The sequence below is a fragment of the Hypanus sabinus genome, chromosome 22 (genome assembly GCF_030144855.1).
Source record: "Hypanus sabinus isolate sHypSab1 chromosome 22, sHypSab1.hap1, whole genome shotgun sequence".
NCBI lineage: Eukaryota > Metazoa > Chordata > Chondrichthyes > Myliobatiformes > Dasyatidae > Hypanus > Hypanus sabinus.
Genome location: NC_082727.1, coordinates 58814655 through 58837918, shown reverse-complemented (window position 1 = coordinate 58837918; position 23264 = coordinate 58814655). Strand labels below are relative to the sequence as shown.

Here is a 23264-nt window from a genome sequence, read left to right as displayed (position 1 = left end):
AATTAAAGTTTATTACATTCCATTGAAACTCAAGTGTTTCAGTGGAAATGAACCAACCCAAGATTAATGGGCTCGCACCTCTTTACTTGAACAGCATCATTTCAAGGCCAAACTTTCTATTCAAAATTGTTTGCATCAACGTAAGCGTGCAAAGATACTGCACTAAAAGTAATTAACAACCCAACATGCTACTGATTGCCACCAAAGCTTATGCATCTACTTGCATTTTAGACCCTGCTCTGTGCTTTGTATATTTCCCCCCTTCCCCTCTCTCATTCCATAAGATTTTGGAAGTGAGCTACTCAAATCAAACCTTCACAAACATGAGAAAGTCTGCAGATACAGCAGGTTGAAAGTAACAGAGAAAATGCTGGAGGATCTCAGCAGGTCAGGAATAAACGATCGTCATTTTCGGTCGAGACCCTTCTTCAGGATTGAGAGGGAAGGGGGAAAATGCCTGAATTAAAAAGTTGGGGGGGCGGAAGGGGAGAAGGCTAGCTGGAAGGTGATAGGTGAAGCCAGGTGGATGGGAAAGGTCAAGGGCTGGAGAAGAAAGAATCGGATAGGAGAGGAAAGTGGACAGTAGGAGAAAGGGGAGGAGACCCATGGGGAGGTAATAGGCAGGTGAGGAGTACTAAAATATCAGAGTGGGGAATAGAAGAAGTGGGATGAGGTATTTTATTCATTAGGAGAAATTGATATTCATATCATCAGGTTGGAGACTACCCAGGTGTTGCCCCTCCACCATGAGGGTGGCCTCATCTTGGCACCAGAAGAGGTCATGACCAACATGCCAGAATAAGAATAGAAACTAAAAATGGTTTCACCCCATCACTGAACTGTTCCCACAACCTATGGCCTAACTTTCAACAGCTCACCTTCTCTTGTGCCTGATATTTGTTGCTTATTTATATACTGTTTTTTACTATTTGTATTTGCAGATTTTTGTCCTAACACTAGCTGTTTGCTGTCTTTTTACGTGTGGTAAATCGATTGTTGGCCACTGGGAATTAGAGTATACTGTATAAAACAGTTTTGTTGCTAAAATAGTGGCATCTTTGTAAAGCTAATCAACTGCAATCACACAAAAGACCTGCTTTGATTGATTTTATCATACCTTGGACATTAATAACTCCCCCTCCCTCAAAAAGGGACTGCAGAATTTAAAGCACAAGCATTTGAGATATTTCTACTACTCATGCACCTGTAACTTTGTTAGGCACAAAATGCAATGGGCATGTACCAACTCCCCAGGCCTCTTAAACCCTGGACTACAGTTAGAGGTACAGGAAGACCAGGACTCGGAATACCAGGCTGTGAGACTAATGAACATCCTGCCACTGCTGAGGTCTCGTCGCTAGGACCGCAAGCTGTTTGTTTGTGCTGTGCACGTCACGTGCATTTTGAATTATTAACTTATATGTGGTATTATGCCACTTTATGTGCTGTGTGCGATATATATATTCCGTGGTCCAGAGGAACGTTGCTTCATTTGATTGTATATGAACATTCCTGACAGTATAAACTTGAACTTAATATTTGGCTGGGTATGCCATTCTAGTGAGCTTGAGCACTGATGTTGAATTCACCACAAAACTTTAGGAAAGCACTGCAAGCTCTTTTGGGAGGTAGGTCACTTCTTTGCGACCGTTCACTCTGAGTGGCAGAAATAGCTCTGTTAAAAATCAATTTTGCTCTGCAATCAATCGACAGGAGGCAGCCCTTAACGGAGAAAAAAAAATTGTTACAGTCAGCAACTTCCTCATCTCAAGATTCAGCCCTTGCATATTTCAATAATTTCTATCCAAATGTCCCACTGATTGATAAGGAATCACTTCACTGTCTTAAACAATCCAATTATCCTAATATTTAATTGATTGAATTATGTTTAAAGGGTGAAGGGACCAATTTCTAAGAAGAATGAGGGAATTCCATTGTGTAAGTTCACTCTTAAATAGGTTTGAAATAGAGCCTAGATGGGTCAACAAAGAGGCACTGTCTTGTTGAATAATCATTTATAATTTTTTATTCTTTAAGCTCAGTTACAAATGAACATTCTATGAATGAAAAAGGCTACTTGTTATCATTCAGACAGAATACCAAGGAAGGAAAAAGAAGACATTATTCCTTCCCAGTAGAGCTCAGAGTGGGCTGTTCTAAAACTCCACAGTCTGTGAGCTCAAATCTATGCTTCCATAGTTTTCTTTTTAACTTTTCCTTCTACCGCTCAAGTGGAACAGTCATTCTCTACTGCTTTGTTTCAGGGAGGGGAAATTACTGGTGTTTTTTTTTCTCCATCCCATTTAACCAAGCTGCAGGGGAAAAGTAATCAGTCTCATTGATGTTGTCAACAACCTGCAGCTTTCCTCTAACTACTGAAAGTCACCCTTACAACCGTCAAGACTCGTGTTGCAACTCTCCACCTTCCATCCCAGAAAAATCTAAACCACAAATCTGCTTGCTGCCTTTAAAATGCACCAATACAACGGTAGAATTGTCTAGTGAGCCAGCATCCTGAAGTAATAGCTTTTTTTTGTTTATGATCTAGGTTGTCACTTTCAACATTCAGTGGCTAAAACCCAATATGGGTAAATACAATTCAATCTAATCCAGGAAGGATGTGCTTTAATTTTCAGATAAGAATTCCCCATTCAACTACTTGTACAAATACAGTGTATTAGAAATATAACCTTCTCCAACGTGCACTTCTGTCAAAATAAAACCGCATACTTATCGTGTTTCAGACCACTTCATATTTTTTATCCTCTACTACAGTCATCTGTTATGGTACTTGTTGTTTGCAAACTATAGCCTGCAGGGAAAGAGCAACAAGCAACGTTCTCGTTATTGCCAGTAAAAAGAGGTGTGAAGCCATTTCTGCATACAGTACTGTGCCAAAGACTTAGTCACCCAAGACTTTTTTTTTTAAGGCAAAAAAACAAAATACTGGAGGACTCAGCAGGCCAGTCAACATCCATGGAAATGAATAAACAATTGACGTTCTAGGACCCTTCTTCAGGACTGGAAGGGTGGGGGGGGGGGGGAGGGGGGGGGGAGAGAGAGAATCCAGAATATATATTTTTATATAGCTTATATGTTTTAAATATGGTTTATGATTTTATATATGGTTTTTAAAATGCAATTTCAGATGGTAAGACCTCCAGACACCGGATTTCAAAATCATTGAGGCTGTCCGGGATTACCTGGAGAGACAGAAGCAAGTGAGATAGCCAAAGTTTGCAGAAGAACTGTGGCAGGTTTTCCAAGATGCTTAGAACAACCTATCCGCCGATTTTCTTACAAAATTGCACAGCGGTGTACCCAAGAGAATTGATGTAGTTTCAAACATGGTCACACCAAATATCGATTTGATTTAGTTTTTGTTTTTACTGTAGAAACTTCCCATTTCATTTTTTAAAAGCAACTTTGCTTTTCAGAGACAAGAATATCTTCACTTGGCTTTACAGACTTAAATCTGTTTTACATGTGCCAAAGACTTTTTCACAGTAATGTGACTGCATTTTGTCTGAAATTAAATGAGCCACAAATTGGGATTTTCAACCTCTTCAGTTTCTAGAACTAGGCAAAGACACTGCAGAATCCACTGGGTTCCAGACAAGTCTTTAGAAAACCCAAAAGATGACTGGTCAGAAAGTCCTTCTTCGCAAGTCTGGTGGTAAAAGATGCTGCTACCAAGTTGAACTTTGGGGTGACGTTGCTTTCATTAGCCCAAAAGACAGCCAAGTCAATGCATCCCCCAGTTTCTGTCCAGGGCTTCATTGAATAATTTCTTAACCCACAAATGACAACAGATGAAGGTAATCTCTGCAAAGGACAGCAAATAGCTTTTTACAGCATTATGAAACTGGACAGCCAAGTCACCCTCCTTCAGGAAACATCCCACCGGCTGATATCAAAATATCTCCACTTACACACTTCATATTCAGCATTAATTATTCAAACTAATTCAAAACAACAGTCTCTGTTTTTCAGTTTTTTATTCTTAAATGCAATAAAGCTTAAATATCTAATCTGTGAAGACATTCTTTATATCTGACTGGTGAAATGAGCAAATTACATTGAAATGGAGAAACACAGCTCTCACGTGCAAAATTTTATGAAAATTCTCAAAATCAAGGGTGTGTTGGAGAGATCAGCAAAAATGTTTTATTTAGAATATGGGTTGGTAACCGGAAGATACAGACTTAAGCCAATTGCTAAGAAGAAAAATCATTTTCATACATGTAATACAATGTTATAACCTGGAAAGGATGACATTTCAGAAAATTGTCACTTTAGTTTAAGTAGGAAATTGTAGACATCTAGGATTAATTATATCACTTTTACAAGGACTAGTGTGGTTGAGTAAAGTGATCTCCAGTGCAGCTTCAGTCTTGCACAAGGCTACTGGGAAATACAACAGTGGAGTCAGATCTTTGATAATACTTACAGCACTAGTGTAGCATCTATCGTTATTCCCCAGAATACTTAATCACAAATAATTAGAAAAATAAAAAAGTGAAACATAATTTTTAAAAGTCTGCAATACACTATAGAGATAATTAGGCATTTTTCACAAATCAAAACTAGGGAACATATAGCAGTGTAACGAAGTTTGATTTTATGTGTATAATTTTATAGTCAACTAATCCCTACTTGATACATTGTTCTGGAGTAATTGCTGGGTTTTTTTGGAGGAATGGAAGAGAAGGAGAAGTTGTTGCAATTTGTTACCTCCATTCTTTGAACAAATTGTTTCTTTTACATTACACTGACTTTTTCTCTCTCTCATCTGTACAATAGTCTGTTTGTTGCATGTCAGTTGCTTCTCTCTCTCTCTCTCTCTCTCTCTCCCTCTCTCTCTACGCAATTATTTGTGGCAAGTAATTTTAAAATAAAATACCAGACATTCCTGTAGAAGACTCCACACGAACTGAGTTTCCAGGCCAAATACAGCCAGGAATCAGGCCCTCCATCTCACTGTACCATACCCAGTACTCCAGTCAAATGGTCATCTGTGCTTCGGATTAGAATGAGGTAGCCATAACGGGGCTAGAACTCTCCTCAACGTGTTGGGAAAATCAGTTTAAAAATTAGACTGAAACGCCAGTCACGTCTGCCATCAAGTAATTTCTGCTCTAGATGGAAACCAACCATCTTACCTCATGCCAACCAAAGAATACTCTTGCAAACACAATACCCATGTTCAGTCATTTGTGATAATATGAGGCACCTATAACCATGGGAAGCATGGTCAAACACAAAGTTCTTCAGGTTGTTATACAATGAAATAAAAAGCACTCCATAGAGACAAGCACACAAATTGAGGACGATCTGAATGTTGAGATTTCACTTTTTAAAGGTGTGCTGCTAAATCGAGGCGTTCTCCCCACCAGCCATTACTTTCGAGGGCTGCCAGCTCCCTGCAGCTTGACCAGTTTGCTAAAGATACGAGTTATGCTGAGAGGCAAGTTCAGTACAGATTCAGCCAAAACTGCAGATACTGCACATCTTGCGACAGTAAATGCATTTGGAAAAATAACACAACTTTCATAACCAAAACCTTAAATAAACATTAAGTGCAATAACAATCATTCTCTTCAAATGGAAATGCATTGAAAGTTACCAGTAAGAGAGTCATGAAGATATAGTGTAAAAGTCTTAGGCAAGGCACACAAGACTTTGTGCACAATACTGTAGTAATTTTATGTATTGCACTGTACTGCTTACACACAAAAGAAAATTCATGACATTTATGAGTAATGATAAATCTGATTCTGATATGGGTTTCTATTGTGGACTGAGAGTGGGAAGGGCCAGGGAGAGGGGAATCATGGTTGGGAAAAGGGGAAGGAAGATGGGAGAGAACAGGAAGCACCAGGGAAACATTCTGTAATGATCGATGCACCAGTTGTTTGGAATAAAATGACCTTCACTGGTGTCTCAGGGCTGGGTGTGTCTGTACCTGCACCACCTCACACCCCTCAGCACTCCTTTTCTGCCACCTGTCCCACACTCCTCGCGCGGGACTTCACCCTCACCATTCCCAACATCCTTTGCTCCAGTCAGATTTATAAATTTGCTCTCCACTCCACATTTACAAATATAGTACCAGCTATATACATGTGCCCAAGACCTTTTGTACAGTACTGTAACTCATGTTAAAGAATGTAAAGTTTTTTTCTAAAACTAACACATTTGCTATTTATAAAACAAACAAAATCTTCTGGCCTATTCTGGAAGAAAAACCACAAAGTAACAAAATTAGATTACCAACCTCGTAAAAAAAATTGCTACAACAGGGTACAGTTAACTGTATGAGCTATCTGGAAAATCCTCTCCATTTGCTGCAGTTAATTCTGGCAAAATTAAAAGAAAAAGACACTGACTTACATTAAGCAATGGATGTAATTTTATTCTATAAGTTCATTACTGTGGAAAACTGTCGTATTGGCATTCTTAATGCCAGGTATATTAAACAATTCCAAATATAATGATTTCCCAAAACATTAAGTGAAGTTCAGTTCCCTCAAATATTATAAAATGTTGAAAAAGAGGAGGGGTTGTTAGCTATTAAAAGTTAAAGCACTACGTATTACAATTACTTCAAAACTGAAAACTCAGTTTCTTTCTTCATTCATTCCATTTTCTTAACGTGAATCACTTTGTTGTACAGTGAAATCACACTGGTTGATTGTCTTCGCGTGGATGAGAAAGCTAATGCAATATATGAGACTGTGTGGGGAACAGAAGCCAGGTTTGCCCTACTACAGAGATTACAACTAGAGGGTATCATTTAAGGGCAAGGCACAAGAGCTTTAGAGGGAATCCAAGTTAGAATGACAACACTCCCCCAACCCCGAGAGCAGCTGGAAACACTAATAGAGTGTCCTTTATTCCATACCCTCTCATTCCTTTCCCTTCCTGACACTCACCAGACTATGACAACACAAACATATGCTCACATAGAACTTCTAACGTAGAAGCACATCATGAGAGCACTATCAGTAAAAACTGACACTGAACTAGAAGGCGGCAGAGATTACAAAAATGTGCAAAGTTTAAAATTAAATAAAATCGATACTGTCTGACCTGTTGAGATGTTTGGGGGAGGGGAGGTCTGGACAGTAAAAAGTACCTCTGCTGAGAGTGGAACAAATGTTGAGACACAGAACTCAAAGACAGGGGTTCCGAAACTGGTGTCCATGGACTCCTTGCTTAATGTTATTGGTCCAATGCATAAAAAAGGTTGGGAACCCCTGCCTAAGAGCACAGTGTTAGTTGAAGGAAAATAGAGATATGGAACATCAAGAAATTGAGTAGAAGGACCAAAATTGTTAAATGAGTGTTGGTACTGGACTGATAGCGGAGCAGGACTTCCACACCGGTTTCTTTGACAGTGTTTAGATGAGCTTGAACAGTTACAGAGAAGAAAATAAACATCGGCCTTGCCAAATTGCTAAAACCCAACACACAGGGAACCTGAACCTGCCTCAAGTGTTCAGGCTTATTTGGAAATTGGATAAAATGTCAAAATTCTAGGAGTGGCAGTGCACAAAGGGTGTTCTGCATTTACAATGCCAAGCCACCTTAGTAGTCTCCATATAAATCCAAGATCTAGCAAAAGGCATGCAAGATTAAAATAGCTTGTTAGTTGTGGGGCCTAGGTACTCTCCTGAAATCCCAACCAACAGCCAAATGAGTAATTTCAAGTTCCTGGGTATCAGTATCTCCAAGGATCTATCCTGGGCCCAACATATTGATGCAGCTACAAAGAAGGCACAAAAGCAGCTATATTTCATGAGGAGTTTGAAGAGATTTGGTATGTCACCAAAGACACTCGCAGATTTCTTCAGATGTACATTCTAACAGGCTGCACCACCATCTGGTACGGGAAGGCTACTGCACAGGATCAACACGAGGAAATCTGCAGATGCTGGAAATTCAAACAACAACACACACAAAATGCTGGTGGAACACAGCAGGTCAGGCAGCATCTATAGGGAGAAGCGCTGTCGACGTTTCGGGCCGAGATCAAAATTCGAGCATGAGATCAAAATAAGCTGCAGAGACTTGTAAACTTCATGAAAGGCACTCGTCTGCATAGTATCCAAAACATCTTCAAGGAGCGATGCCTCAAAAGGTGGCATCCATCATTAAGGTCCCCAACATCCCAGGGCATGCCTTGTTCTCTTTGCTGCCATCAGGAAGGAGGTAGAAGGGTACAGAAGCCTGAAGGCACATACTCAACAATTCAGGAATAGCTTCTTCCTTTCTACCATCCAATTTCTGAATGGACATTGAATCCATGAACACTACCTCATGACTTTTTTAAAAATATATATTTTTGCCCTACTCATTTAACCATTCAATATATACACACACACAAACATTTTTCTCTATTATCATGTATTGCATTGTATTGTTGCAAAGAAAACAAAATTTCATAACATATGCCAGTGATATTAAACCTGATTCTCATGTCACTGGACAAAGTCAAGAATGTTTCTGCTTTGATTGGAAAAATCTTTAAAGTCCTATCTAAATAAATTTTTTTTGCACCAATAAATCATTATATCAACACCATCAACCAAATCAGTCATGACTTTAAAAATGTCACAATCACTTTCAAAAAGCCTCTGAATCTAGAGTAAAGCAGCTCAAATTTGAGATGAACTGGCAAGTAAGAGTGGTGTTGGAGGCAGACAGAAGTAGAGTGAGGGAGGGAGAAAACGTGGCATAATTTTTTTTTTATATAAAAAGGTGTAGACATTTCTATGAAGGAAAGTAAAGATTTTGTCAGATGCAATTATTTTGGCATCTTTTGATTTGGTTGTGTTTTACTCAACCCACCGAAGCCGAGGCTCTCTTAAGCTCTCAGATTTACAAGGGCCAAAAACAAACCTGAGAACACAGACTGGGACAAAACCATCAGTAACTAAACATCAGGCCCTGTTTACATCAGCAGTACCATCAACGGCAGAACATCAAGAATACGAAACTCATCAGCCAGGGTCAGATCTGTGGCATCATTTTTGCATGACACTCTGCCACAGTGAATTTGCCATTTTAAAAAATGTTTTTAAGAACAACAATGTTCCAAATTTGCAAGGTCTTCTGCTGTAGCTCCATCTTCCTGTACAACTTGTAAGTCTTAATGATAAATGGCATTAGTTGTGCTGATACTAAAGCAATTTCTTTTCAATTACATCGGGGTCTCCCTTCCACCCGAGATTTATCAGGAGTACTGCATTTGCAAGGTGCTTAGCATTATCAATGATCCCTCCCATCCATCCAACAATCTCTGACTCCTACCATCAGGCAAGAGATACAATAAGATTAGGACAAGAACTGTTAGGATTGGAAACACCTTCTCCCCCCAGGCCACAAGGCTACTGAACTCCCTGCCATCACCCAGGTCTCATCACGTACGAAGTGGCAGCAGCTTTATACTGCTTACTTCTTAACTTGTGTCATAAATTGTTGTGATCCCTCTTGTGGTGCATCAGGTGGCAACTTTGCCGTTTCTTTAGCATTTTGTCTGGGTTTTTTTTAAAACAAGGCCTTGTTACCGTGTTAATAGCTTGACACTCAACCTAGCAAGAAAAACTTAAAGATTTTAGTAACTTTGTTTTTCCCTGTTTTTATGCTTCTCAATATACGTTAGTCTTCTGATCAATAAAAGACACAGAGCGCATTCTTTCTTAATAATGAGAACATGACTAGGTATTAACTGCGTAGCACCGTGCACCTTGACAGGAGTAGGATCCCTGGCACTGGTGTTATGTACTAGTTTTACAGCTTGGCTGAATATGGTTATGTCCGAGCCATTACAAATAGGCAATGCTTAAATAAAACACCTGAAATACTGCCAGCAAGTACAGTCATGATTAAAAACTCATCAAAACAATAAAACAACAATTCCGATAGCTTGCAATCAATGGAATGCAGGAAAATTAAACACATTACTGATAGATAGGCTATTTTCACTTTTAAAGCTCTCTCATCACTAGTGAGAGGACAGCCTGTGAGATGTCGAAGTGTTGGGATAGACAGTGTTTTTGATGGGCTCTATAATCATGCTCTCTGCGAGGGGGGGGGAGTGTCTTCCTATTGCTTGTGTGGTGGGTGGCAGGGGTTAATGCTTCTGCTGGAGTGGGGGGGGATGCACAGATGCTTTTCTTCCTGCTTGCCATGGGAGGGGGGTTTTGGGGTTCTAACCTTTTCTGTCATTGGAGTTCTTCTGTTTTGTGGATGTCTGTGATGAGTAAGAATTTCAGGTTGTAAACTGCAAACATTCTCTGAAATTAAATTGAACCATTATCATAAATCCAGTTGAGATGATGCATTGCTCAATAATAGTCATACCATCCAAAAGAAATCACTGATATTTTTATTGTCACTCTTTAAGCCAATGCATCAAGCCAAGAAAGTTGCAATTGCACCCCTTCAGCTTGTCTCTTTTAAGATTATGGGGACTATACAAAGGAGATTAAGTTAGATTTAATATAAATGGGTTAGTCAACAGTGAACAGCAATACATATTCCTACTGACACAGATCAGTCTCTAAGGATGACAAATTAAGGAATGGTTTATGTGTGCACATTTCAACAGCACCATTTCAAAGTTGTATAACTTCCTACCTCTGACTCAGCACATCACTGTGGCAACAATTACAACAGGGTGTTAGAATATTTTAAAGATATGAACAAAGCTGTTCATAATTTCAGTTTTGATTTCCAAGTAAATTGCTTTAGTACTTATCCTCACAGATACTGTATCAAAATCACAACTGTTAGCAGTAACATTTTGTTGGGCCTGAGCCAAGAAATGTATGCTAACAGCCAGCATAAATCTCTAATTTTGATATCATTTTATGTGGTTGGTGGGGGGGGGGGGGGGTGATGGGGATGGAACAACAGTAATTAATATCAGCTCCTCTAAATCACAAAGCAATGTTTTGTGAGAAATCCCACACTATGTGGTGAACTCAAGTATTGAAAATATTTCCAACTGCAGTCAACTAACATAACAGAATCTGGCATTCAGACAAGACATCAGTGTTCAGAGAGAGGTATGTTCAGAATTTTGAGAAAAACATGTTACTAAATTGCAAATGTTGGATGTGAAATAGCTGCATAATTATTGACATCTCACCGTAAAAGCACTCTCTGCTTACTGTCTTTAACAAAATTATAAATGCATTTTGATTTAGTTTTGAATCACAGCATTCTAAATATCCATGGAACAAAGCCAGTAGTGTATGTGAAAGGGTTCACCATCAATCTGGATTTGGACTATTTCTACTACAGATGAAGTGAGCATAGAGAGATAAACAAATGCATTTGTCTAGTAAATCATTTCCATTTTATAAGGCAATAATATCAAGTAGCAGAATTAGGCCATTTGGCCCATCAAGTCTGTTCCACCATTCAATCATAGCTGGTTTACTATCTCTCTTGATCCCAACTCCCGCCTTCTCCCCATAATCTTTGACACTCTTATTAATCAAGAACTTATCAAACTCTGCATAAAATATATCCAATAATTTGACCTCCGGAGCAATCTGTGGTAATGAATTCCACATATTCACCACCCTCTGTTTAATGCTCCTCCTCATCTCTATTCTAAAGAGATACCCTTCTTTTCTGAGGCTGTGCCCTCTGGTCCTAAACTCCTCCACTATAGGAAACGTCCTCTCTACATTCACTCATCTAGGCCTTTCATTATTCAATAGATTTCAATGATAATACTTTATAAATGATATATCTTGTTTCACTTAAAATAATAGTTTGCATAGGAACAAAAATTTAAACCATCTGCAACATACAAACACAAAGCTTTAAATACAGAAACACAAAATATTGAGTAACTGATTCCATACAAAACTCCAAATATTCTTGCACTGCAAAGAAAGTGGGTAAAACATCAGCCTCATGTAACTGAAGTCTTTCAATGCCCTATGAATTCAGTGTGTTTTTATTCAGTTTAGGTTGGAAGAATTATTATTTTTTTTAGTGCTATTGGCATGGTCAGAAGTGAATTCAGGAATTTCTATGTCCTCCCCATGTCTGCGAGGGTTTCCTCCCACAGTCCAAAGACGTACTGGTTGGTACATGATTAGGCCAGGGTCAGTTCTGGGGTTGCTGGTAGTGCAGCTCAAAGGGCCTATTCCACATGATATTTCTAAATTAAAAAATTCTCCCCTGCACACCAGTTTTTCGCTCAGAAAGTATACCTGCATGTGATACAAAAAGCATCGAACAAAATTATTTTAATAGAACAAAGTTTTCCTTTCATAATATTTCCTGAAGTTTAGTCAGTCACAAAAGTCCCATGTGCAACCCTAACAGAGCAATTATTTAGAACACTTCAGCAATAAGGAACAGTCATCAATTTATTCGGCCCTGTTAGGGAGAGAAGTTTCTTGCTGAATACATAAACTGAAAAAAAAAATTAATTTACTTTCACTGAAAATTTACAAGTGAATCTACAATCTAAAGTGAGAGGGGGAGGGCAGAGGAGGAGAGCGAGAAGACAGCAGGATAGATGTGACCAGATAGCTATCACAGAGCTGCCTCCAGGCTTTTAAGATAAATAGCTTATTCCATAACTAAATTATAAATTTATCAACTACACAATCAATCAGGGCTTGATGATAACATAGCGCAATGTAAGTACTGGTTAGCTGCTGTTGTGCTGTGCAAAGTTTTTGGGTGAGTGGAAGAAGAATAGACTGTGGTATCCAGATTGTCACTGAAACAGAGCAAAGAGCATTACTCAGTGTTCTCTCATGCTTATGAATGCAAAGCAGCAAAGCTGCAGGAGAAAACATCCAGGACTTGCACAACTCCACTGCTATATTTGCACCATTATCATTCTAATGCACATCCCAGGAGAGCGATGCCCATGAGCTTGCTCCTGGCAGTTATCCCTGATAAATCTGGCTCCCTTATCACAGCGACAAACTCACAGGCCCCCCCAAAATCAGGATCTACAAATCTGTTGCTGGGATAAGAGGCACCCTTGGCCGGATAAATGTCTGGAATCCATGTATGGACCATACTTCCCAATATCACGTTACAAGTGACTAGTATATATAACAGTGCAGCTCCAGCAGCAAAACTTTTACTTTGAAACCTCTGCTGTTTCCAAGCACGGTTGCAGAAGAGAACTTTAAAATCATGGTTCCAGGGCAGATTTTTTATTTTGTATGCTATCATGTTGCCAATTTTACACAAGTTTTGTATGAGGAACAGGAGACATTAAAAAGAAAATCAAGATTTGCCATGGTCAGACCTTGATTGTAAATATCACAAGGAGTGGTCGGTAGACTTCTAAGATGGCAACGGGGTGGTCTACGGGAACAAGGTAGACCTGCTGGTTTAGTGTCATGGCAACAACTTTGCACTGAACATCAGCAAGACCAAGAAGTAACCATGGACTCCAGGAAGGGGAAGTTGGGAGAACACCCATTAGTCTTCAATGAGAGGTCAACTGTGGAGTTGGTGAGCAATCAGATTTCTGGATGGTCTATGAATCCGTGGGCTGTACCTTGCTGTTCTTTTTTTGTATTATTCATTTCTGTAATTGAGAGATTTGTCTTTGAACTACAATAGAAGTGTGATCACTTGCATCCAAAATGACATGCTCCTAAGGGGTTGTCCATTGGTGGCTGTACAGGCCAATCCGGGATTCATATTTCTGCTGTACTGCTTCGCCCAAAACAAATCTCCCATCAGACAGTGGTGATAATAAAGTCAGTTTGATACGAGATGCAAAGGAGAATACAACAGTCAACAATCTTTCTGAAAGAAAGACAAAGCTTCTTGTAATCAGAAGCATCGTTTTCATATGATCAACTGGTAACCCAAGTTCAACTAATAGGAGTTCTTTTTCCACAGAGGATTCTTAAGTTTTTCTGAAAAAGAGAGAAACTAGAAAATGGAACTTTAAGTGGAGTTACCAAGAAAAAAAATGAGAACACCTTTCAAGAAGTTCTACACTGCCCTTCCCAGCAACACCCAAAGGAAGCAGCTCTTGTCTATCACTGGACAACAACTTTTTCTCAAATGTGTTGCTTCCTCTGGTTTTTATTTCTTTATGATAGCCCACTTGAAGGTGAAAACTAATATAATTTCAGACTACTTGTATCACGTAGGAATTTAAACAAAGAAGAAATTAAAATTTATTGAATTGCATAACAGTGCTGACGCTCGGCAATAGTTGTTGTTGATTTTTGTTCGTACTCAGTGTCTGAGGCTTCTCACTTAAGTGTCCAACAATAATCAGCCACCGTGGATGGATTCCAGTTGCCTTCATACCATATCTTCATTAATGCAATGTCCTGGTGAAACTTTTCACCATGCCCATCACCGACAGCACAGAGATTTGCAGGGAAAAAATCCAAAATGGGAATGCAGAAAATGAATCTTTAGTGACATTTTGCACTTTGTTGTTTTGTATGCTTGAAGCATGTTGTCACAACCAGCTGCACACAGCTTGATGTTCTGTGTTGCCAAGAAAAATTTCAACAACATCCTTGAATGCCTTTCATGCGATTTTCTCCAGTCCCAGTAGAAGTTCTTCAACTGGCCGTCATTAATGACCTGTGTGATTTGTGGACCAACAAAAATATGCTTTCTTTAATCTTGGTATCAATTATTGTGACTTGAATTAAGAATTGAAATAACAGGTTAGGTGATTTTAAAACAAAATGCTATGTGATGGAGAAGCCTCATGGCGATTTTCAGGATCAGCAGTCCAAAATCCATTAAGATACACCCAAAAGTATTCAGGAAGCAGCATTTTTATTGTCCATTGGATTCATTAGTTTCAGGATCATACACCATTATCAAGGTTAAATTCAAAGTTCAAAGTAAATCTATTATCAAAGTATATAAATGTCATCATATACTACCCTGAGATTATTATTCTCCCCCCCCCCATTGTCCTATGAATTCTAGTGTTCAGATTCCATCAGAACAATCTCTGTTAGTGCTAGCACAATGATCAGAGTGAAACAGGAAGTTTGTATGTCCTCTCCATGGAATGCAAGGGTTTCTTCCAGGTATTCAGGATGCTGCCTGACCTGCTCAGTTCTGCCAGTATTTTGTGCGCTTTGCTGTGAATTTCCAGCATCTGCAGAGGTTCTTGTTTTTCATTTTCTTGTGGGTATTCAAAGAAACAATAGAATCAATGAAAGACTACAGACAACAAGATGGAGAAACAACCCATCTGCAAAAGACAAAAAACTGTGCAAATACAGAAAGGAATAATAATAATAATAATAATAATAATCAAGCAATAAATATCTAGATGAAGGATCCTTAAAAGTGAGTCCACAGTTCGTGGAAACTGTTCAGTGATGGGGTGAGTGAAGTTATCCCCTCTGGTTCAAGAGGCTGATGGGTGAGAAGTAATTACTGTTCCTGAGCCTGTCGGTTTGGGTCCTGAGGCTCCTGTACCTCCTTCCTGATGGCAGCAGTGAGAAGAAAGCATGGCCTGGGTGGTGCAGTCCTTGATTATGGAAGCTGCTTTCCTGCAACAACGCTCCATACAGATGTGGTAAATGGTGGAGAGAGCTTTACCCATGACGTACTGAGGTGTATCCATTACTTTTTGTAGACTTTTCCATTTAGGGGCACTAGTGTTTCCATACCAGTCCACGATGCAGCCAGTCAATATACTCTCTACCGCACATCTGTAGAAGTTTGTTAAGGTTTCAGATGACATTCCGAATCTTTGCAGGCTTTTAAGTAGAGGCACTGATGTGCTTTCTCTGTAATGTCACTTACGCGCGGACCTTGGGCTCTGAAATGATAACACCAAAGAATTTAAAGCCGCTGACCATCTCCACCTCTGATCCTCTGATGAGAACTGGCTGATAGACCTCTGGTTTCTTCCTCCTATAGTCAATAATCAGCTCCTTGGTCTTGCTGACACTGAGTGAGAGATTATGCACAGTGCTGTTACAATAGCACTTGCTGCTGTCATACAAAACAGCACATAGAGATCAAATGAACTCGGTGGCATGAATTTTGCCTTTTCAGAAGCTGATGGCTACTAGTTCAAAAAAATACCTGGCATTCACCAACAATGATGTCTTTGAAGGCACTTAGCAGCCTTTCACACTTGCAGAGAACAAACGAGGAAATAGAAAACACAATTTTAAATAACTAACCATTTTTCAAAAGTCAAGATATATTCAGAGATTACAGTAAATTGTTACAAATAAGGTATCAAAAGATACATTTTAAAAGGCAGTGAACTCAAAAATGTTCAGCAGAGGGAATTCTACAGACACAAAATTAGTTTTTAGGGCCAGAGGAGCTGTTGAACTTGCACACGTTTAAAAATGTAAATACACATCAAAGGGCAAGACAATATTTTAAAGGATCCTGTTACAACAAAAATCTAATTTTAAATCCCATTGATAGATGTCTGCCTGATCATTGATTTTTTTTTTGGAGAAAGCTGCAAAACAATACCCTTTGCAGAGGAGCAGGAGTCACCAACTGCATCCACGGTTGTTCCCCTTGTTAATCAATTAATCTTCCAAAAATTACAGTCATTTAAACAGAATAATGGTGAAGACAGACCTGAAAAGCAAGGCCACAAGTGTATCACTGAATCCTTGTGCAAAATCCAAGGTATACTTTAACAGTAATAGACCCACTTTACATCTCTTCAACATCACTTTAAATTCTACTTCGTTAAATAATCAATTCAGTTCCAGATGATCCTACTGAAGCAAAGAAAATGGATCTAGCCACTACTTACAACAATGTGAGCTGGAGATGGGGACCTAGCATCCTTCAGTCCTTGCCTACCCTGTAGGCTCCCTGCCTGTACATCAATCAAAGGCCATTTCATCTGCAGGTACTGGAGATGGGAAACAGAATAAAGGAAAATGATTAAAATAAAATAGAACAAAAATCTATAAATACAAATGAACACAAAACTTAAAATGAAAAAATATAATGATGATTTGTCATAAACAAAACTTTTGCCATGATGGAGAATAATGTCCTTAGTATAGATCTATATAATCAATTTTACCTTGGGCTTATTTGGACACTAAACATTTTCAGAATACATTCACAGTGCAACAAAATTGATTTAGCTTGTGAATTTACGTCTGCTTTCAAATTAGCGCCATACTCTGTCTTTCAATTGTCACAATTTGCCAAACAAGAGTGGAACAATTTCCTTCACTCCCAACAATTCCACCGCATTAGCATGTATTTATAATACGTTGACTTGGCCAAATCATTTCTATGAAAGAGAATTACACATTAGGAATAAACTGGGAAATAACAGCAAAAATAAAAATTTACTGAATTATATGTGCTGGGTTGGAATAAGGATGGAGAATTTGATAACCTGTTAAAAAGACTCGATGAGCTGAAGAGATGATTGAAATTCTGGCCATCTGCATCTGAAGGCACGACAAGCTGTTTCTTACAAATACATAATTAAACTCCATCACAATTTTATCATCAATACTCTGAAGAATAATGCCATATACCAGCACAGTACTATCAGTACTATAATCCTTCCAGTGGATTTCGGAACTCTTTTGCACTATTTATTTTTCGTAACCTATAGTGATTCTGTTGTATCTTCTACTGCACTGGTGGCACAAAGCAATAGACAAATCTGATTCTCTTTGCAATATTCTAACATTCATGTTCAAAGTTGTACGTAAAGATAACGAGTGGAACATTGTGCTTATGTTCTAAGTGCTTACATTTGCCCCTTAGAAACTCACACGATAACAGAAGAATAATTCCATGCGTCCTGTTTTACCCAAGCATTTACTGGTCGACAATAATCAAAATCGCAGGTATCCAACAGAAAAATTTGACTTTCTTAATATTGCCTCCGGTTATTCAAAACACACACACACTCACTCTCGATCAATGAAAGATCTCCAAATCATACAGCCCTGACAAAAGGAACAATGATTTAATCAGCATCACTGTAGTTAAGTAGGTGTTCCAGTAGTAGGCTCATGGAAGAAACACAAATTAATATGCCGTATTGAAACAACATTGTACAAAGGAAATGCATTCCTCAGCTATTGTGGCTATTCGTAAAGGGGGCTCACCACAAATCTCAATGAAAATAGGCCTTCAAAAGACTTTAACAAGCTTTGCAGCATCTCCTGTATTCCAATTTGAAGTTCAATCTGGAACCACCTGCAGGAAATCTGTGCCATCCAGAAAGAGTGAAGACACAAAGCAAGCCAAGAAGACTATCAAAGTGAAGAGTTCTTGAAGACAACGATCCAAGCGCACTCGATAATTTGCTTTTTGCGCAAGGTTCATTGAAGACTTGTGCACTAAGTTGGCATTAAGGCAAAAATTGGCAAAAAGGTAAAAGTAGGTAAAATGTAACTGAAATAATTTTCAAATCAATGGCAATTTTAAAATGGAATGGAGAAACTGGCTCTCCAAGTTTTTAAAATGAGCTTAAAAGCCAGTACAGTATGTGATTACGGCCAAATAGGCCATGAAAAATCAGGAGCATCCAAGTCATTTTTCAAAAACAGTTTTTAGAACAAGTGTGGATAAAAAGTTGAAGGTCATATAAAATTTCCAGCAAGCTCTAAGTTTAAATGCTCTGGTGCAGATACAGGGTTGTTTCTGTGCTGTACTATTACTATAGGGATTTCAACTGCAAAAAATAACAATAACACTATGGAAAAAGCATATTTTTGCCTGTAACCGTACAAATACAGAAAAGGTGTTTGCTCTATGGAAGTAACAAAATGAGTTGAGCTTCATCATACTTAAATTAGTCAAATTTCAAATCAGTCCCTCAACTGATCTCCCTTTGGCGAAGGGCACATTTCTTTCGAAAAATGCACATACTGGGTCGCTCAAAGCAAATCAAACATCACTTTTTGAACTATGATTTCATTTACAAGGTGGTGTTCTTAAACTGTTGATAAAAGAAACTTCACATTGTTGCTGTTGTCTGATAACAATGAGTAACATAATGGTATCAAAAACAGAATCAAGTTACAATAGCAAATCTGTTTAAAATATAAACAGTTGCAATTGAGTTTCAATCCTTAAAAAGTTCACTATAAATACTCACACATAAGTGCATACATACACATAATTTTAGCAACTGATTGTGTAGCCTTTTACAATCTCTGCTGATATGCTTAAAGAGGAAGTCATATCAGAATCAGCTTTCTTAAAAAATAGCAAAGATTTCAGATAAAATTGTAATGTTGTAGCGATGTACCACGCTGTTGGGCACGTGGCCTGGCAATCTGACCGACGGATGCCACGCTCTCCCTCTTGGCTTTCCACAGCACGTCTGTCCGGGCCGCCACCTTCCGGGAGTCGCTGAAATCTGCGTCGGCCAGCAGCAGATGTATGTCCTCGGGCAGTTGCTCGAACATGAGGCAGGACTTGTGTCCATCAGCCAGGGCCAGCATCTCGCTCATCAATGCTGACGGCAGCCTGTCTCCCAAACTGTCCAGGTGAAGCAGGCGGGCAACCCGTCAATGAGCAGCGCTTTGAATGTTTCATATTTGCCTTCTTCCGGGGGCGCCCAGGAGAAATCCGCAACCTGGGCGGCCGTCTCCTGGTCAAGGGTGCTCACCACATGGTAGTAACACGTGGAATCAGAGGATATCTGCCAAATCTGGAACTGGGCTTCTGCTTGGCTAAACCACACACGTGGTCGCAGTGTCCAGAAAGTCGGCAGTTTTAGTGAAACTGCATGAACAGATGAAGAGTCGATCATCTTTGGTCTAAATCCCGTTTGAACCATCGGGGTCACCAATGTAACGATGTACAACATACACACAGAGACGACACACGCAGTCAGTAAGTCATTTCGAGACTAGTTTATTCAAACTTCACGGCGCTGGCATTTAATCCCTAGCGCCCGCCCTCTCTGGGCGGAAATGACGTCAGAGGTGCATTACCAAAGTCTCACCCCGCACGCTGGCTATTTGTGAGCCGGTTCGCCTGCACAGAAGGTGGGTCACCACAATGTCTTTATATTGTGTTACAGTCAATACTTGGAGTTTGGTGAATATCTTAGTGGAGTGCTTTAGTGATAATGAGCGCTACAAGTCAAACAAAGAGGTATGGACAAACCCATCGATACCTTGGCCTCGAATAATCCAAGTTCCATTATCCTTCCCACAATACAATGGGGTTTTCCCATTTCTACACTTGCTACACGGAGATTTAGAGGTACATTAATACAGAAGCAGTCAACAGAAAGGAGGAAGGAGACAAAGAATAGAAAATTACCTCAGAAGTGTTAGCAGAAATTTAAACAAAATTATCATGGGCGCTAGCCTCTGCAGCAAGTGGTGCCTCGGAAAGGTGGGATTCATCATTAAGAACCCTCATCACCCAGGGCATGCCCTCTTCCCATGGCTAACATCAGGAAGGAGGCACAGGAGCCTGAAGACAACACTCGAGGATTCAGGAACACCTTTTTCCTCTTCAGCATCAGATTTCTGATTTGACATTGAACCCATGAACACTAACTTACTATGTATATTTCTTTTCGTATACTTAATTAACTATATAAAACTACTGTAAATTACAGTAATTATATACTACTGTAATTTACAGCTTTTATTAGATATTGCAATGTACCGCTGCTGCATAACAACAAATTTCACAATCTATACCAATCTTATTAAACCCGTTTCAGTATCTGGATTCCTGTACAACTCAGCCAATAATTTGGTAGTTAGTAAGATTTGGGAAACAAATTGTTCCTTTAAGAATAATATGATTGCCTATTATTTTATCTTCACACAAACTGCCAATATTTGCTATTTTGTTCTCCTCTCAAAGTTTACTACGCAGCCTGACTCTGACCACAGACCTCAAGGACAAAAAGGACAATCCCAACACTGCAGATATTCTGTGCAGATTTATTTTTATTAAGATCACCAACGAACAATTTTGTTTCTAAAATTGAGTGCAACAATCCTAATTATCTGCCTCTCTTGGCATTTTTCAAAGTAGAGCTGCTGCCTCACACCTCCAGTGACTCATGTTCAATCCCTAACTCTGACACGGAGGTGTGTCAATTTTGTAGCTCCTCTTGTGACCACATGGGGTGTCACGTTTCCTCCTCAAAGATGTGTTGGTTGTTAAGTTAATTGGTACAGTAAATTACCCCATGTGTCAGTGGGTGATAGGAGAATTAGAACAGAGTTGGGCACGTGAGACGGAATCTACTCCATAGAAACAAATGGAGGAAGTGGGATTTGCTGTGAATTGGCTCAGACCTGATGCCTGAATACCCTCTCTTTCTGAAAGGAAAATACAAGAAAGCTAGTTTATCCCATTACTTCTTGAATAGAGGCTAAACCAGGTTTCTTTCAGAACTTCTCTAATTTAGATATAATTTTATATGTGATTATAATGCATTTGTCCATGAGGTCTCTTTGCAATTTTGCTTTCAGTACTCTGAATATTATCAGTCTTTGCCATCTTGTATCCAACATTGCCTTTTAATGCTTCAATGTAATTCTCTATTCTCCAGTTAATAGATGCAAGGCCTTTACATCAATAAAAAAATTTCCAGTATTAAAATCTGAATGCAATACCATTCATCACAATGCAACATTATTCCACTGGGATACTCCGTACACAAAGGGATTGTTATCATTTACTTCAATCATTCATCTTTAACTTCTCAAATTAAAACATCACAGTGTAAAAAGCATCAATTACCACTAACAAAACATTCTAAAGGGAGATGCCTAAATTTAAGGAGAATTCATGCTTTCCTTAACGTACCAAACAGTATGTCTTTGGACCATGGGGGGAAACTGGATAAACCCGTGTGTTCACAGGGATTACGTACAAACTCCTTACAGGCAGAGGCAGGAATCGAACCTAGGTCACCTGTACTGTAAAGCACTGTGCCAACCACTACGCTACTGCGCTAAAATCTTGGGAGGCTCACACATACAGATACTTAAAATTTTTTACCCACGGATTGAAGACTCATCTCTCAAAGGACACAGGGCATTCCCTACAATCCTTTAAATCAGGGGTTCTCAACATTTTTTTATGCCATGGGCCCTAACCATTAACTAAGAACTCCATGAAGCCCAGTTGGGAAGCACTGATCTAAATCTACATGGATGCCCTGTGTTTACTCATACCAAGGTAACAATACACAGGAGCTGTGAAACCCGTCACATCTTTACCCTGAACACACACAACCCCCCCCCCCCCACCCAATTGTTGGGACACCTCCCTTCTGCCATCAGATTTCTGAACAGACAATGAACCCATGAACACCAGCTCACTACTTTTTGCACTACCCATTTATTTTTCTTATGTTTTTATTATAATTTATAGCATATTTTATGCATTGCAACATACTGTTGCCGCAAAACAACAAATTTCAGGACATGTGATAATAAACCTGATTCCGATCCTCTCCCATGGCATTCTATTACAAGTATCAATATAGACCAAACCAATTGACGTGATTGATTTGCTGTCCAAGTGTATTGCTGGTATGCACCCATACAAACTGGCCTAGGATTCCATGAACAGTTACCCTGTTAACTGGACCGCTCTTAAATGGACCGCTCTTAAATCTACACATTTGTTCTCTGCCAAGAAACACTTGCTCATCTCCATCATTATTATTCATAAATACTTCAGATATTATCTCTACAGCGCCTTAATGGATACCCATCAGTGTCTCTTATTGAGTTCATTACTGAGAGATAGTGCAGAGCACACCAGGATACGCCATTGAACTTCACTGATAACGCTGCCTGTACCGTTTGTGAACTCCACCTGCGTACGAGAGGCATCAGAATGCCACCAATCGCCACAACAGCTCTCAGCACCACGGAAGCTCCAAATGCTGCAAAACTCAGAAGAATGTTAAGCAGCATAAGAAATTACAATCTACAAATGAATTCTAACTACATATTAAAATTTAACTCCTAATTTGCAACAAACACAGTTTGGCCGAGTATAACATCTGTGTTAAAAAGCAGCCAAAGTGTGCAAATTTCAAGGCTCCCATTTAAGACCACTTACTATTTTTCTCTGGAACAGAAGTCACCGTCAGTAAAACTATGAACAACGTCAACAAGAGTACCTGGGCACAATATAGGAAGTACAATGGGCTGGGGTTCGTGTATTTTCAGCTTCTAATCTTTTTCTCGGGTTCATTTTCCCCCCGTTTTGTTGATGTTTGTGAAGAGTAAGAATTTCATGTTGTGCACTGTATAAAT

The 23264-nt window shown here is 39.2% G+C and overlaps 1 protein-coding gene across 30 annotated transcripts in view; it reads right to left on the bottom strand.

Annotated features, from left to right (window-relative positions):
- The window catches only part of tcf7l2 (transcription factor 7 like 2), a 193231-nt gene that overhangs the window by 102389 nt on the left and 67578 nt on the right, over positions 1-23264 (bottom strand). For 25 of the 30 annotated variants that reach the window (XM_059947871.1, XM_059947861.1, XM_059947869.1 and 22 more), the window contains exon 4: positions 16784-16885. The exons of the other annotated variants lie outside the window; for them this stretch is intronic. In XM_059947871.1, coding sequence (XP_059803854.1) covers positions 16784-16885 — 102 coding nt within the window. The remainder of the gene's footprint in view (positions 1-16783; positions 16886-23264) is intronic. 30 annotated transcript variants of the gene reach the window in all.